Genomic DNA, 18,120 nt, shown 5'->3' with positions numbered 1-18,120 from the left:
CTGGCCCCCGAGGCCAGTTCGAACTGGTCGCAGATGCTCCTCAATCTGCGGACCGACAGCTGATCCGAGCAAAAGACGGTGACGTTGTCCGTGTACAGGGAGGCCTTGACCTGAGTGCCTCCGCTGCCTGGGATCATCACCCCTCTTATGCCCGCATCCCTCCTAATGGACTCAGCAAAGGGCTCGATGCAACACATGAACAAGACGGAGGAGAGAGGACAGCCCTGCCTGACTCCAGATTAGATCGGAAAGCTTTCTGATTCCCACCCGTTGATTGAAACTGCGCTACTGATGTCTGTGTAGAGCAGTTGGATCCAATTGCGGATTCCCTCCCCAAACCCCATTTCGGAGAGCACGTCCATCATGTACGTGTGGGATATTCTGTCAAAGGCCTTCTCCTGGTCCAGGCTGATAGGCAGGTGTTCACCCCCCTGTCCTGTACGTAGGCGATCGTATCCTTGAGTAGCGCCAGGCTATCAGAGATCTTCCTGCCGGGTACGGCACAGGTCTGATCGGGGTGGATCACCACCTCCAGGGCTGACTTGACCCGATTGGCGATGACCTTGGACAGAATTTTGTAGTCCACGTTAAGTAGTGAGATGGGTCGCCAATTTTTGATTTCTTTGGCATACCTCCGTACACTTCCAGCAGGTCTGGGCCTATCCAGTCCCACAGAGCCGAGTACAACTCCACCGGTAAGCTGTCGCTTCCGGGAGTCTTACTCTTCTCGAAGGAACGGACAGCCTTTGTCAGTTCGTCCAGAGTTAGCGGGTGATCCAGACTCTCCCGCTTGCTGTCGTCTAGAACCTCCGTGATAGACGACAAGAAGGACTGTGGGCTTCGTGTCGTACAGTCCGGCATAAAAGGATTTGCAGATCCTCAGTATGTCGGGCTGCGAGGACGTGACCGAGCCGTCCTCTTTCTTCAGGCTGCTGATCACAGACCTCTCTCTGTGCACCTTTTGGAAGAAGAAGCTCGAGCAAGTCTCGTTCTGCTCCACGGAGCGGACTCTGGACCGGAAGATGACCTCGGAGGCAAAGAGCGAGGCTTGCTGGTCCTTCACCTCTGAGTTCCTCCCCGACATCGATCCCCATCGACTGCAGCAGGAGAAGATTCTGCATGCTTTTCTGGAGTCGTGACGTTTCCCTCTGCCTCTCTCTCGCCTTCTGAATGCCTTTGAGAATGAAGAACCTCTTGATGTTCGCCTTGATGGCTTCCCACCAGTGAACTGGGGAATCAAAGAGGGGCTTTACGGTTCTCCAACCTTTGTAATCCCTCGTCAGTTCCTCAATGTTTCCCGGGGTCAACAGTTTCACATTTAACTTCCATGTCCCCCTGCCCACTCTCTGATCGTCCTGTAGATGACAGTCGGCCAGGAGGAGGCAGTGGTCAGAGAAGAACACCGGTGTGACCTTGGTGGATCTGACCTTGAGCTTCCGGTACACAAACGGGAAGTCTATCCTGGAACGGATGGACCCGTCTGGTCTGGACCAGGTGTATTGACGTGCCGCTCCGTCTGCAGGGTTGCTGAAGACGTCGCACAGCTTGGCGTCTTTCACCGCTTCCATCAGGAGTTTGGACGTGGCGTCCAGTTTGCTGTCGGCTCTGCCGGATCGTCCAGCCGCATCGATGATGCAGTTGAAGTCACCGCCGAGAACGACCGGCCTGGACGTCGCCAGCAGCAGTGGGAGCTGCTGGAAGACGGCCAGCCATTCACTCTTCAGAGCCGGGGCGTACACGTTGATCAGCCGGAGCGGAGCGTTTTTGTACATTGCGTCTGCTACGAGGAGGCGACCCCCCCCCACCACCTCCTTTACTTCGGTGATGGTGAAGTCGCCTCCCCGCAGCAGAATCCCCAGGCCGGAGGCACAGCAATCATTGCCTCCCGACCAGATCGACCGCCCGTGGGCCCACCGCTGCGACCATTGCCGGTAATTGCTGAGGTGCGGCAGGCCGCACTCCTGCAAGAACAGCAGGTCGCTCTTCACCTTAGCCAGGTAGTCCAAGGTCGACACGCATCGTATAGTGCATTTAACGCTATGCACGTTAATGGATGCGACTTTCAGACCCATTTTAACAACGATTTAAAGTCTCACCCGACAGTCCGTTTGCTGTTTCCAGCTCTTGGCCGTGTCCCTTTATCCAGGTGATCTGTGCAAAGTGTTCCACACTCCCTGAGCTGAGGTACGAGTCCTGTTCTGTCTCAGAGAGGGAGTCGTCATTCCGCCAGGGTGATATCAGCGGCGTGGTGTCGGGTGAAGAGTCCGTGCGATCCTCGATCAGTTGGGGCTCCTCGTTGCTGCTCCCAGTTTCCCGGAGCCGTTCTTCGCTCTCTGCGGTGCTGCTCCCGGTGTCCCGGAGCTGGTGTGCGCTGGGCACTACGCTGCTGCCGGCGTCCTGGAGCTGGAGGGTGCTGGAGGCGTTGTCGCTCCCAGTGTTCTGGTGATGGGGGCTGCCGATCGCGTCGGTGTCACCTTGGACGTTTTGCCGCTTTCGGTGGGATGTCTGACCGCTTCGCTCCTGTTGTCCCGCTGCAGTCCGACTGTGACTCGAGCGCTCTTTTACCTCTGGTTGCAGTGTTGGCAGGAGCTCGTTTCCTTTCCTCTGGCTTCCTCTTTCTGTTCTTTTTGCTCACCAGCTGCCATTCTTCTTCTGCTGCCTCCTCACCCACGGACTCTGTCGCCTGGTGGGGAGGCTCGGAGCTGGGTGTCGGGGTCTGGCAGTTTTCGGCTTGACCCTTTCCTCGCTCCTTGTCTTCCTGGGTCAGAGACTTCTCGGAGGGGGTTGCGGCCGGGCAAGGACTCTTGGCCTTCTTTGGGGCAGCCTTGCTTGTTGCCCCCTCCTCCTCTGCTGTGTTGCTCTTGGCCGCCTGGGCGTAGCTGAAGCTGCGTTTGGGGCAGGCCCTGTAGAGATGACCATCCTCCCTGCACAGGTTGCAGCGCTTGCTCTCCTTGCAGTCCTTAGTCTGATGCCCTTCCTGCTTGCAGTTCTTGCAGACGGTTGCAGTGCAGGAGGCCCCCACGTGGCCGGATTTGCCGCAGGTGCGACGGACTCTGGGTTGCCCCACGTACATGATGTACCCTCGACTTCCTCCGATGGCGAAGCTGGATGGGGGGGTGGAGGATGTTGCCTTGGACGTCCACTCTCAACGTTGCCGTGACCTCCCTCTTGCTGGTCCAGATCCCGAATTGGTCGGTGATGTCATTGCTGTTCTCCACCCCGTTGACATATCTGGCGAGGAACGTCAGCACATCGACGACCGGGACGTGTGGGTTGTACGTGTGTACAATCAGCTTCCGATTCCTCTGCGTTGGGAGGGTGAAGAGCGGCTCCGCAGTGAGAATCGCCAGCGGTCCTTCGCTCCCCTTCTCCTTGAAGACCTGAAGAAGCTTCTGGCATCCAGCGACGGTCTTAAAGGTGACGTCAAAGTATCCGCTTCGAGGGAAATCCTGTAGACAGAAGATGTCCGTTGCTTTGAATCCACAGCACTCGACCAAAATTCATCTGACGAAAAACGCACGATCCATCGGCGTAACGCTTTCAACTGTCTTTACCGTCACCTTGACGGTGTTTCGCACACCACGGCCGAGTGCCCGGGTGCCCTTCACTGCCATTGCAGTATTGATGTGGTCCCTATGCAAATTCAGGGGCGGAGCCAGCACACAAATCGACCAATCACAGCAAAGTCCGCACTTTGCGAGCGCATGAGGTCACAGCCAGCGTTCCAATCCGCTCAGATCCAAATAAGCCCGAATAGGAACACACTTGATCTTAGCCAAAAGGCCGAGAAGCGATCTTTATCACAAGGTCACAGAACTTGACAAAGACCTTTAACAATATCCTCTTTTTGTAAATGTGCATGCAGAGAACCAAATTTATATTGTAGTGTAAACAGTTGAATATTTTTTATTACAATAAGATTTAGCACTCAAGTTAAGAGCATTGTATGGTGGTCATAAAGTTTTGACAGGTGAAGTAAATCCATAACTAAATTATTTGGATTAGTTCTGAATACTGGAAAAGGTTGGCTGTTTAGGAAGAGCTTTTTTTTTGTTTGTTCCTGCAGTATGGGTGACATGAGTAAGGCTACATTTGTGGCCCATCCTTGGTTTCCCTGAGAAGGTGATATTGGGTCTTGAACTGCTGTCCTTGTGGTGATGGTGCTCCCATGGTGGTGTTAGGTAGGGAATTCCAGGATTTTGACCAACTGACAAAGAAGGAATGCAGATATATGTCCAAATCAGCATGGTATATGTCTTGAAGGGGACATTGGAGAGGATGATGACCTCATAACATTGCTGCTCTTGTTCTTCTTGATTATAGATGTCACAGGGCTGGGAGGTGCAGTCGAAGTAAGCTTGGTAAAACTTGTCCCTTTAATTCCAAAGGACCATGTCTGTGTTAGGGCAGTAGTAGAAGGTTATAGAAAATTAATGCATACAGGTATTTCATTCTTTTAAATTGACCTTTTTCACAAAGGGTTGAAGTGGTTGGATAACTAAACAACAACAACTTGCACTTACATAGCGCCTTTTAAAGTAGTAAAACGTCCCAAGGCGCTTCACGAACGTTATCAAACAAAATTCGACACTGAGCCACATAAGCAGATATTAGGACAGGTGACCAAAAGCTTGGTCAAAGAGGTAGGATTTAAGGAGGAGAGGGAGGTAGAAGTTTAGGGAGGCAATTCCAGAGCTTAGGAGATGCGAATCTGGTGGATTTGTGTCACATTTTGGAATGTTTTGGCTGTTGTTTCCACAGAGATGATTTGAAATTATGAATTACTTTTAATTTTGTATTTTTTTAAAACAAAAGTATATTCTCACCATTTTGAAAAGAAAAAGGGTCCTAAATGCAAGTTTTTTTTTTCTTCAGTAAACAATTTGGTAACTTGTTTCGGTATACTTCTCACTCATTGGGGGTAATGTTCAACTTAGCTGCCTGGGCGGTATCCTGGCAGAGCGGTTCGTCCATTGTTATCAGTAGGATGAAAATCAGGCAGGTACTACAACAGGTAGGTGATCTGCTCTGCCATGTTTTTGCTCAAGGGGCAAAGTTGAACATTTATCCCCATTGTGTTGAAAACCCTTTTGAGCTCTGTTTGTGAAAGAGATTAAAAAAGGAGGGTGGAATACTGTGGGGGCAGTCAAATTTTTTACAACAGAGAGACAAAAGTTTTATGCAAGCTCAGAAAGACAGGAGCATGCAGGGTAGTTACTCTGTTTTAAGTTAAGTGAGACTGATATGGGGAAGTTTATTAGGTGCCAGGCAATGATCATCTCCCCTTGACATTCAACGGCATTACCATCGCCAAATCCCCCATCATCAACATCCTGGGGCTCACCATGGACCAGCCACATAAATACTATGGCTAGAAGAGCAGGTCAGAGTCTGGGTATTCTGCGGTGAGTGACTCACCTGCTGACTCCCCCAAAGCTTTTCCACCATCTACAAGGCACAAGTCAGGAGTGTGATGGAATACTCTCCACTTGCTTGGATGAGTGCAGCTCCAACAACACTCAAGAAGCTCGACGCCATCCAGGACAAAGCAGCCCGCCTGATTGGCACCCCATCCACCACCCGAAACATTCACTCCCTTCACCACCGGCGCACTGTGGCTGCAGTGTGTACCATCCACAGGATGCACTGCAGCAACTCGCCAAGGCTTCTTTGACAGCACCTCCCAAACCTGCGACCTCTACCATCTGGAAGGACAAGAGCACTAATCGTTTGCCCCTGTTCTGCATCTGATTAGCACTGCAGCTAAATTTTCTGAGTGGCTTTTCAGGTGGTTGCTCCCAAACAAAAATGGCACTATAGCTTCCAGAGATGCCATTTAGGTGATGTGTGCCTTGAAGGGACAGGCTGTTCTTGTTAAGAAAGGTGTTTATTTTTGGCCTTTTAAGGGGGGGGAAAAAAAAGTGTTTTCAGCTTCAGAAATTGATACAGCATTCTGCAACTCTTCTTCACTCACTGATGGATGCAATGGTCCAATAGTTTCCATCCTGCCCTCTTTCGTAAGATTTATTTTGAGAGGAGCAACAACCACCGCCTCCTTGACAGTTGCTGGAGATATTTGCCTAGTGTTCTCCAGAGCCACCATCAACCGCTTCATTAGGAAAGGGCAGGAATCCCCCTTCCATCTTTCAATGCATCCCATCTCCATCCACAGGCAATACATAGAGAATCCTCCCCAGGTAAACCTGAAATCTCCTCCTATTCCCAAACTTTCAGTGTACTCACCCACTCTTATTTTTCCTGTTCATCTACAGTAAAAAGTCATGAGTAGAACAGTGATTTATTACCGTATGGTGCTTATATGACTACTCCTTATATCATGCTGTTTCCCTTTTGCCTACATTTTCCATGGTGGTCTTCTGGTTGCTTGGCGACCTATCCTTGTACTCTTTCTAAGTGCACTCCTACTGACGGGAGACCGGAAGAGGGGACTAAACTGGTGCTGGGAGCAAGGTGGCCCTCAATCTCCTCAAGCATGGTTCTCAGATGGTCTCCACAGGTACAGGGACAGCTTGTCCCGCCTTGCTCTTGGATATTCAAGGGTATTGGGTGGTGGAGTAGTGTGGACGTGCTGCTGCTCTAAGAGAGAGCCTAACCTTCCATGGTACACTTGTCACGACCCTACTTAAAGACCTATCACTGTGTCCTCTGAACTGTGGGTGCACAGACATAATGACTTCATCGACATCATGTAAGCCTGTCCAGTTTTGTGGCTCATTTGGGCAAGCAGTAACCATGCCTAGTCATGCAGCAGTACAGGTTGGGAGGCGGCCATTTCCAATGCTACTTGAAGTCAATGGGAATGAAATTTAGAAGAGTTGTATAATGGGCAGCTGAATTGATATTGCCTGTTTTACATTATCACCCAATATCAAAATTACCCATAGTAGTTCTAGCCTGTCTGTTTGGTCTCCTGTCTGCATATCCTGTGTTCTTGTTGCTCCACTTACTTTCTTGTGCCCCCCCCCACCCCGCCCCGCTATTCAGACTTGTTTTGGTGGGGGGTGGGGGGGAGGCTGTAACTTGTTTTTGGGAAAGAGTGTAAAACTGCCGATATCGAATCAGCCACCCATTAAACATCTGTCCCGATTTTCATTTCCATTGACTGTCTATGTAAATACAAGGTGGTGTTGTCTCTTTGGGGGTGATTTTAAACTCCAAGAATGGATGGGTTGGGGGCGGGTGGGAGTTAAAAATAGTTGTTTTCTTGGGTCACAACCGCAAAATTTTCAGACTTTGCGTTCCCAACGTTAAACCGAGACTTTGCACCAATGTTAAACCGAGAAATAAAGCTGGGTTGTGGTCGCAACCCCAAAAAACAACTATTTTCAACTCCCACCCGCCCCCAAACCACCTGTTCTTGCAGTTTAAAATCACCCCCATTTAACTCTTGGTTTCCTCTCTCTTGCAATGTCTCCCTGCAGCTTTCATACATGGGAGTAGATCTTGATTTTATGTGCTAGCGAGTCAGCAGCCCGTTTTACATATCTCCCGATTTTTATTTCCACTATAAATGTGGATATAGGAATTTGAATAAAAAAAGTTGAGTGCTAAGAAATGCAGATGCATATTATGGATAGATATTGATTGATCCCTTGTGGCATTGTGCACTAGGGGGTAGATCTTGACTTTGTGTGATAGTATAAATAAAAATCGGGAAAGATGTAAAACAGCTGCCGACTTGCTATCACCCATCTTACACTATCGCACAAAGTCAAGATCTACCCTAGGAATCAGTCAAATGTAGTCTTCAGGTGAAGCAGAATTATAGGGCAGGGGCTAATTAGACCAGGGTATGGCGATGTAACTCAGATCCCAATTTAAAATTATGCATTCTGTCTTCAAATAATATTCTTTGATTTGATATTATTCACAGTTCAATATCAAATCCCTCAGCTGATGAATCAGTCCTCCTCCATGTTGAGCTCCACTTGGAGGAGGCAGTGAGGGTACCCTAGGTGGGGGACTTCAACGTCCATCACCAAGAGTGGCTCGGTAGCACTACCACTGACCGAGTTGGCTGAGTCCTGAAGGACATAGCAGGTGGTGAGCAAACCAACATGAGGGAAAAACATACTTGACCTCATCCTCACCAATCTACCTGTCGCAGATGCATCTGTCCATGACGGTATTGGTAGGAGTGTCCACCGCACAGTCCTTGTGGCAACGAAGTCCCGTCTTCACACCGAGGACACCATCCAACGTGTTGTGTGGCACTACTACTGTGCTAAATGGGATAGATTTTTCAGAACAGATCTAGCAGCTCAAAACTGGGCATCCATGAGGCGCTGTAGGCCATCAGCAGCAGCAGAATTGTATTCCAGCGCAATCTGTGACCTCTTGGCCCAGCATATTCCTCACTCTACCATTACCAACAAGCCAGGGAATCAACCCTGGTTCAATGAGGAGTGTAGAAGAGCATGCCAGGAGCAGTACCAGGCGTACCTAAAAATGAGGTGCCAATCTGGTGAAGCTACAACACAGGACAACATGCATTCTAAACAGTGGAAGCACCATGCTGTCGACAGAGCTAAGCGATTCCACAACCAACAGACCATATCAAAGCTCTGCAGTCCTGCCACATCCATTCATGAATGGTGATGGACAATTAAACAACTAACGGGAGGAGGCGGCTCTGTGAACGTCCCCATCCTCAATGATGACCGAGTCCAGAACGTGAGTGCAAAGGACAAGGCTAAAGGGTTTGCAATCATCTTGAGCCAGAAGTGCCGAGTAGCTGATGCATCTCGACCACCTCCCGATATCCCCACCATCACAGATGCCAGTCTTCAGCCAATTTGATTCACACCACGTGATATCAAGAAACGGCTGAGAGCACTGGATACAACAAAGGCTATGTGCCCCGACAACATCCTGGCTGTAGTGCTGAAGATTTGTGCTCCAGAACTAGCCGCGCCTCTACCCAAACTGTTCCAGTACAGCTACAACACTAGCATCCACCCGACAATGTGGAAAATTGCCCAGGTATTTCCTGTCCACAAAAAACAGGACAAATCCAATCCAGCCAATTACTGCCCCATCAGTCTACTCTCAATCATCAGCAAAGTGATGAAAGGTGTCGTTGACAGTGCTATCAAGCGGCACTTACTCACCAATAATCTGCTCACCGATGCTCAGTTTGGGTTCCGCCAGGACCACTCGGCTCCAGACCTCATTACAGCCTTGGTCCAAACATGGACAAAAGAGCTGAATTCCAGAGGTGAGGTGAGAGTGACTGCCCTTGACATCAAGGCAGCATTTGACCGAGTGTGGCACCAAGGAGCCCTAGTAAAATTGAAGTCAGTGGGAATCGGGGAAAACTCTCCAGTGGCTGGAGTCATACCTAGCACAAAGGAAGATGGTCATGGTTGTTGGATGCAAATCATCTCATCGCCAGGACATTGCTGCAGGAGTTCCTCAGGACAGTGTCCTTGGCCCAACCATCTTCAGCTACTTCATCAATGACCTTCCCTCCATCATAAGGTCAGGATGGTGATGTTCGCTGATGATTGCACAGTGTTCAGTTCCATTCGCAACCCCTCAGATAATGAAGCAGTCCGTGCCCGCATGCAGCATGACCTGGACAACATCCAGGCTTGGGCTGATAAGTGGCAAGTAATATTTGCACCAGTCAAGTGTCAGGCAATGACCATCTCCAACAAGAGAGAGTCTAACCACCTCCCCTTGACATTCAACGGCATTACCTTTGCCGAATCCCCCACCATCAATATTCTGGGGATCACCATTGACCAGAAACTTAACTGGACCAGCCACCTAAATACTGTGGCTACAGGAGCAGGTCAGAGGCTGGGTATTCTGCTGTGAGTGACTCACCTCCTGACTTCCCCCAAAGCCTTTCCACCATCTACAAGGCAAAGGTCAGGAGTGGTGATGGAATACTCTCCACTTGCCTGGATGAGTGCAGCTCCAACAACACTCAAGAAGCTCGACACCATCCAGGACAAAGCAGCCTGCTTGATTGGCACCCCATCCACCACCCGAAACATTCACTCCCTTCACCACCGACGCACCGTGGCTGCAGTGTGTACCACATACAAGATGCACTGCAGCAACTCGCAAAGGCTTCTTTGACAGCACCTCCCAAACCTGCGACCTCTACCACCTAGAAGGACAAGGGCAGCAGGCACATGGGAACAACACCATCTCGACTTGGAAATATATCGCCGTTCTTTCATCGTCGCTGGGTCAAAATCCTGGAACTCCCTATCTAACAGCACTGTGGGAGAACCTTCACCACACAGTTCAAGAAGGCGGCTCACCACCAGCTTCTCGAGGGCAATTCGGGGTGGGCAATAAATGCTGGCCTTGCCAGCGATGCCCACATCCCATGAACGAATAATAAAAAAAGGAAAAGTAGAGTTGATTGGAGCACAGAGTTGTTAGGCTGTGGAATTCACTTCCGGGATTAGTGGTTGAGGCAGCAGCTATCTCAAAAGAAATAGGAGCAGGAGTCGGCCAAACAGTCCCTCGAGCCTGCTTAGCCATTCAATAAGATCATGACTGATCTTCGACCTCAACTCCACTTTCGTGCTCAATTCCCATATCCCTAGATTCCCTTAATGTCCAAAAATCTATCAATCCTAGCCTTGAATATACTCAACGACAGAGCATCCACAGCCCTCTGGGATAGAAAAGTCCAAAGATTCACGACCCTCTGAGTGAAGAAATTCCTCCTCTTCTCAGACCTAAATGGCTGACTCCTTATCCTGAGACTATGCTCCCCTAGTTTTAGACTATCTAGCCAGGGGAAACAGCCTCTCAGCATCTACCCTATCAAGCCCTCTCAGAATCTTATGTTTCAATGAGATCACCTCTCTTCTAAACTCCAGTGAGCATAGGCTCATTCTACTCAATCTCTCCTCATAGGACAACCCTCTCATTCCAGGAATTAATCTAGTGAACCTACGTTGCACCGTCTCGAAGGCAAATATATTCTTCCTTGGGTAAGGAGACCAAAACTGTTCACTGTACTCCAGGTCTGCTCTCATCAAAGCCCTGTAGAATTGCAGCAAGACTTCCTTACTTTTCTACTTCAACCCCCTTGCAATAAAGGCCAACGTACCATTTGCTTTCCTAATTGCTTGCTGTACCTGCATGTTAACTTTCTGTGTTTCATGTACAAGGACACCTAAATCCCTCCGAATACCAACATTTAATAGTTTCTCACCATTTTAAAAATATTCCGTTTTTCTGTTCTTCCTACCACAGTGAATAACCTTACATTTCTCCACATTATACTCCATCTTGCCAAATCACTTAAAGAGTCTGCAAAGGGATGCAGACCGGTTGTGTCCTCCTCACAGCTTACTTTCCCACCTAGCTTTGTACCGTCAGCAAACTTGGATACATTACACTCGCTCCCTTCATCTCTGTCATTAATATAGATTGTAAATAGCTGAGACTCAAGCACTGATCCTTGCAGCACCCCACTAATTGCAGCCTGCCAACCTGAAAATGACCCGTTTATTCCTACACTCTGTTTTCTGTCTGTTAACCAATCCTCTATCCATGCTAGTATATTATCCCCAACCCCATGAGCCCTTATCTTGCGTAACAACCTTTCGTGTGGCACCTTATCGAATGCCTTTTGAAAATCCAAATATACTACATCCACAGGTTCCCCTTTATCCACTCTGCTCGTTACATCATTCAAGATTAGATTGGCTAGGTGAATGAAGGAAATGGGGTTGAAATGATATGGAGAAGAATGGGTAAACGTGAGTAGAACTATTTGCTCAAGTGGAGGATAAACGCCCACGTGGACTGGTTGGGCTGAATGGCCTGCTTGAGTTATAAGTTCTGTGAATTTTGCTGCAGAACGACTGAGGATCCAGGAGGTGCAGTAGTGCCACCACTGACAGGAGGGTGTAATTAGAGCAGGGCCAGTTTAAATAGGCAATATCCATTATCAATGTGGACATAGGAATTTCTAATGGAAATGTTGATAGAAAAGCATAACAAAAGCACGAGAACTGTATGCAATATTTTTTGTATCTTCTGTGGCCTGCACATGTGGGGGGAGTGGGGTCCATTCTAACATTTGGGTGGCCGACCGTTGGAGCACGCTGGTCGCCTGCCCATTGCAGCGGCAAAGTGGCCCCTGTGATTTTGAGGCTCTGGCCCCATTTACATTCGCCAGTTGAGCTGCAGGGTGACAAACAGGCGTGCTGAAACAGCTCGCCACATTCGTCGAAGGAAAACGGGCCTGAGCTGCCACCTACAAGGTCAGTCGTGGAAGGAGGGTGTCGTGGTCATAGTGCCCGGGGGTCCCAGGGCAGCAACGACACACATTAGTTTTGTGGGCCTGGAGGTGCACTCCTGCTTTTGAGGCCCACAAAAATAATTGCAGAATTACCTTCCTGGGCCTCATCTCTTCCATCATCCGTTGAACTGGTCAAAGCCTGCACTGGGCAGGCTCCGATCAGTTCCTAACTAAAATGGCAATCGGAGTCCTGTTTACATCATAGGACCCTAATTTCCATACTAAAAAAGGACCTATCATCTGAAACAGGTGTGCACTTTGGACAACCAGAGGTAGGCCTCTTTTAAAATGGCACCGATCTCATCGCTGGTGTTAATGGGGCAGGGTGGGGGATAATGCTACCTGCCCTATTTTGAGGCCTTTACTGCCCTGTTAAAGCCAAGTGAAGGGAGTGGAAAATGATCCCAGGGAGTCCAGCCTAAATCTAGCATTCAGGTCAGGCAGGTTAGCAAGCAGTGCAATAACTGGACCCAGGTAAGGGCGGAGGGAGAAGGAGAGACAAGAGAATTGGGGGATGTGGATGGTTAATGGAATGGGGAGAAGGAGAGAGGAGGGGAGCACAGAAGATAATGGAGTGTGTGGCACAGGGACAAGGCCCATATCTTCACAGTGCAGGGAGGGATGGGGGAGGTGTATGCTAAGAGGGAGAGGAAGATGAGGGGACATGAGGTGGAGGAGATGGAACAACAATGGATGGGGAAAGATTGGATGGCACTGGGACCCAATTCCATTTCAGTGAGGGGATGGGTGAGAGTGAGAGGAGAACACTTCTCAGGGATTGGGGGATGGTGTGTTAGAGTGCAGGTTTTCTCCCCAGGGTTGTGGGTGGTGCTGATATGCTTCTCAGTAAGGGGCTAGAAGAAGCTCAAGTTGTTTCTCAGTGGGTGGGGAACTTGCTTCTCATTCAGCGAGGGGTGAGTTATGGCTCACTGGGGCAGGAATAGGGCTGAATTTGTTCTAAGTGGGTTTGATGGGGGCAAGTTTCACCTCGCCGACGGGGAGTATTTGTACTTGCTGGAGGAAAGGGAGAAGAAAATTTGTGTTCTGGGGTGGGATGTCTGTAAGATCTGCTTTGTCTTCACTGGGGACAAGATGAGAGGCCAGGTTTTCCCTTAGAAGGGGAGAGGCGGTGGCAAGCCCTCTGTCCTCATTTCTCTGCCACAAAGAAGGCAAGGTATGCCCTTGGTGTGGTCAGGGGGGGAGGGATACAGAAGTGAGTTGAATTTCTTCTAAATTAAGGGGGAGTTATCCCAATCTGTGCTTGGTGAGGGGGCTGGTGGTGTTGATGATTTGCTGTTCAGTAGCGGGGATGTGGTTGTTCAAGCTACCTGTTCAATGAAGGGGGATGCTTGACACCATTTCTGCTCAGTGCAGAGGGGGAACAGTCTCTAGGGGATGTGGAAGGTGGTCTGCATTGTAGAAAATGTCTGCTCAGTAATGAGGTTGGATCTGGAACCATTATCTGCTTAGTGGAGGAAGGGCAGTTATGCAGTGTTCACTGAATAGGTTTTTGCTCACCAGTGGCCAATGGGTTTGAACATTGGTTGGGAGCTGCTTGCCGGATTTCAGCTTCGGGCTGGGTCCCAGTAAGATCATGATTTATGCTGAGTGGGGGAAGACTGCTGAATGTGTTTGCATTCTTTGTTCAGTGGCTCGGGTTAGGTGTGTTTTTCTCTCATCTTTCTCTTCATTGTTGCTGACCTACAGTTTTTCAAGTGTTTGTTGGTTGTTGACCTTGGCTTTGTGCTTCCCAGCATCTATGAACTCTTCATTCTGGTGGTTCATGTGCATGCTTATTCTGCTTACTGCTTGAGTGGCATGGTGTTGGTAGCTTTCCAGAACAATTCTTGGAGCCATGATTTCCTTTTTCGAGACTGGGATTTGTTTGACAACAGTAATTCTCACAATTTCACTTTACATATGGCACCTTTTCAATAACAGGACTCCTTATCTATGCGATCGGCCAATTGAGTTTGGTTGGCCAGCATTGCTTGGAAGATCTCACTTTCCACGGATATTTTCTTAGCACTTTTATACTTTACAATTATGTTCCATTCAATTAGGCATATCTTATGGGCCTGAGTATGAGGTTTTTCTTTTTCTTGAAGAAAATAAATTGAGATTTCTGCAAGTTGTGTGAGGGGCTGCCACGTAATATTAGGTGCTGCCCCATTGTAATCAATTAATCACATAATGTGTTACGTTCACAATGCCACCTACAGGTGCAGTACCTATGGAATCTTGAGACCACTCATCGTTTTTAACATGATAGGCAAGGGAAGATTGCATCAATTTCAATATTGAGTCCAAAAAAAATCAGTGGTTGATAAAACATTGCCAGCATCACCATCGTAAGAGATGATTGCAAAGGCAGAAAGTAGATTCTCGGAAAAGAAGTGCAAGTAAGTGCTAAAATTCCATAAGGGATTAAATTAGATCATGTGTATTATACACAGTTGTAGCAATAAAGACAATTATGTATTTCAGTTTTTTTTGATTTGATGAAAGCATAAGTCTGATTTGATGAGATAAAAAGACCACGAGGGAAGAGTGATATTTGATGTAAGTTCTTAATTTATGAAGTCAAAATGATAGGCTGGATCTTGAGGTATACATTGTGCAAAATGAGGACAGGAGAACCAAAGGATACGACTGTATGTTAAAGAAGCCAGAAATTAAACTTAAGGAATTACTCGCTCACTTAACATTTGAATTGCAAAATAAATTGCCACCTTTTGCAGGAAGTTTTGACTGTTGAAGCATTCAAAGGTGAACCAGATCAGACTCCGATAAACTAAGGAATACAAGGATGTAGGTTAGTGCTTGAAAAAAAAGAAAAATAAGTAATTAGGATCAGGGTGAAAGAGCAAAGTGTTTGTGTTGAAAGATCTTTCACTATATTCTTGGTTTCTTTACCCGCCAAGGACTGGAGTTTCTTCCTATTGCATTAATTATCCTGATTATTGGAAAGGCAATAATGGTAATTTCACTGTAAATGTGTAAAATCAAATGAAATTAAGTGCAGCATAGCCTTCCCTCCTCTCCAAGGTGATGGTTCTTGCTGGAGTACAGTTCTGAGAGTATTGTTAGCACTCCAGTATTGTGGCAATTCTTGATGTGTGATCCTTGATGGTGAGTTTTGGTATGCTATTTGACCATGAAGGGCATCAAGCCTAGCCTGACCCTGTTCTCACCCAATATCTACACACATTGGATAGTTAGGAAAGGGCACTCTGACTGCTATTTTTACCCTTGGAAGGGATGCTGAAGGCAATTGTGGTACCCTAACTGCTACCCCAAGTAAGATCAACTAACCCAGCACAGGCTGGGATTTGAACCTGTGACCATCTCGTCTACAGGGTCTGGAACTAAATTTGACAATGCTAGTATGCTGTAAACTATTGAGGTAAGTCCTAATTGCTTAATTCTTGATGCAATATTTATGCTTGAGACTTTTTTATGACCACTTAATAATTTTGTGCCAAAGGCTTAATAAAACTTGAATTGCGAATGAGTTACGGGTGATTCATATTTGTCAAAGACATGTCAAATCAGTTGGGAGATCTCACTATGTTTGTTCAACTTTTAAGGAAACAACGTTTTTCTTTGTTTTCAAAGGTAATGCACAAAGCTGAAAGTGGTGTGCACTGTTTGGAGAATGCGTTACAGACATCAGCACATTCCTGTGACGAATCCTCCCAAAAACGTCCTTCAGGCAAGCATTCAAAAAGTAAGTTGTAACCTGCTAAAATCCTATCTAGTGTGTGGATCTGTCATTTAGAGCAGTCAGAGATTTTATAATGATTGTAGACTACAAATGATCAGGTACAGAACAAATGTTTATTATATTTGCCCAACAATGCTTATGAATGTATTGGTAGGAGTGACCACCGCACAGTCCTCGTGGAGACGAAGTCCCGTCTTCGCACTGAGGACACCATCCAACGTGTTGTGTGGCACTACCACTGTGCTAAATGGAATAGATTCAGAACAGATCTAGCAGCTCAAAACTGGGCATCCATGAGGTGCTGTGGGCCATCAGCAGCAGCAGAATTGTATTCCAGCACAATCTGTAACCTCATGGCCCGGCATATTTCTCACTCTACCATTACCAACAGGCCAGGGGATCAACCCTGGTTCAATGAGGAGTGTAGCAGAGCATGCCAGGAGCAGCACCAGGCGTACCTAAAAATGAGGTGCCAACCTGGTGAAGTTACAACTCAGGACTACATGCGTGCTAAACAGCGGAAGCAACATACTATAGACAGAGCTAAGCGATTCCACAACCAACGGATCAGATCAAAGCTCTGTGGTCCTGCCACATCCAGTCGTGAATGGTGGTGGACAATTAAACAACGAACAGGAGGAGGAGGCTCTGTAAACATCCCCATCCTCAATGATGGCGGAGTACAGCATGTGAGTGTGAAAGACCAGGCTGAAGAATTTGCAACCATCTTCAGCCAGAAGTGCCAAGTGGATGATCCATCTCGGCCTCCTCCCGATATCCCCACCATCACAGAAGCCAGTCTTCAGCCAATTTGATTCACTCCACGTGATATCAAGAAACGGCTGAGTGCACTGGATACAACAAAGGCTATGGGCCCCGACAACATCCCAGCTGTAGTGCTGAAGACTTGTGCTCCAGAACTAGCTGCGCTTCTAGCCAAGCTGAACCAGTACAGCTACAGCATCTACCCGACAATGTGGAAAATTGCCCAGGTATATCCGGTCCACAAAAAGCAGGACAAATCCAATCCGGCCAATTATCGCCTCATCAGTCTACCCTCAATCATCAGCAAAGTGATGGAAGGTGTCATCGACAGTGCTATCAAGCGGCACTTACCAATAACCTGCTCACCGATGCTCAGTTTGGGTTCTGTCAGGACCACTCGGCTCCAGACCTCATTACAGCCTTGGTCCAAACATGGACAGAAGAGCTGAATTCCAGAGGTGAGGTGAGAGTGACTGCCCTTGACATCAAGACCGAGTGTGGCACCAAGGAGCCCTGGTAAAATTGAAGTCAATGGGAATCAGGGGGAAAACTCTCCAGTGGCTGGAGTCATACCTAGCACAAAGGAAGATGGTAGTGGTTGTTGGAGGCCAATCATCTCAGCCCCAGGACATTGCTGCAGGAGTTCCTCAGGGCAATGTCCTAGTCCCAACCATCTTCAGCTGCTTCATCAATGACCCTCCCTCTATCATAAGGTCAGAAATGGGGATGTTCGCTGATAATTGCACAGTGTTCAGTTCCATTCGCAACCCCTCAAATAATGAAGCAGTCCGAGCCCGCATGCAGCAAGACCTGGACAACATCCAGGCTTGGGCTCATAAGTGGCAAGTAACATTCGGGCCAGATAAGTGCCAGGCAATGACCATCTCCAACAAGAGAGAGTCCAACCACGTCCCCTTGGCATTCAACGGCATTACCATTGCCGAATCCCCCACCATCAACATACTGGGGGTCACCATTGACCAGAAACTTAACTGGACCAGCCATATAAATACTGTGGCTACGAGAGCAGGTCAGAGGCTGGTTATTCTGCGTCGAGTGACTCACCTCTTGACTCCCCAAAGCCTTTCCACCATCCACAAGGCACAAGTCAGGAGTGTGATGGAATACTCTCCACTTGCCTGGATGAGTGCAGCTCCAACAACACTCAAGAAGCTCGACACCATCCAAGATAAAGCAGCCCACTTGATTGGCACCCCATCCACCACCCTAAACATTCACTCCCTTCACCACTGGCGCACAGTGGCTGCAGTGTACACCATCCACAGGATGCACTGCAGAAACTCGCCAAGGCTTCTTTGACAGCATC

The 18,120-nt window shown here is 48.1% G+C and overlaps 1 protein-coding gene across 2 annotated transcripts in view; it reads left to right on the top strand.

Annotated features, from left to right (window-relative positions):
• Nucleotides 1-18,120, top strand: part of zcchc14 (zinc finger, CCHC domain containing 14) — a 128,973-nt gene that overhangs the window by 15,653 nt on the left and 95,200 nt on the right. For both annotated transcript variants that reach the window (XM_067998000.1, XM_067997999.1), the window contains exon 2: nt 15,920-16,031. In XM_067998000.1, the coding sequence (XP_067854101.1) occupies nt 15,920-16,031 (112 nt within the window). The remainder of the gene's footprint in view (nt 1-15,919; nt 16,032-18,120) is intronic.

The sequence above is a fragment of the Heptranchias perlo genome, chromosome 16, assembly GCF_035084215.1.
Source record: "Heptranchias perlo isolate sHepPer1 chromosome 16, sHepPer1.hap1, whole genome shotgun sequence".
NCBI classification, from domain to species: Eukaryota; Metazoa; Chordata; class Chondrichthyes; order Hexanchiformes; family Hexanchidae; genus Heptranchias; species Heptranchias perlo.
Note: the sequence above shows the minus strand (reverse complement) of the source record. Positions and strands in the feature narration are given on the sequence as shown.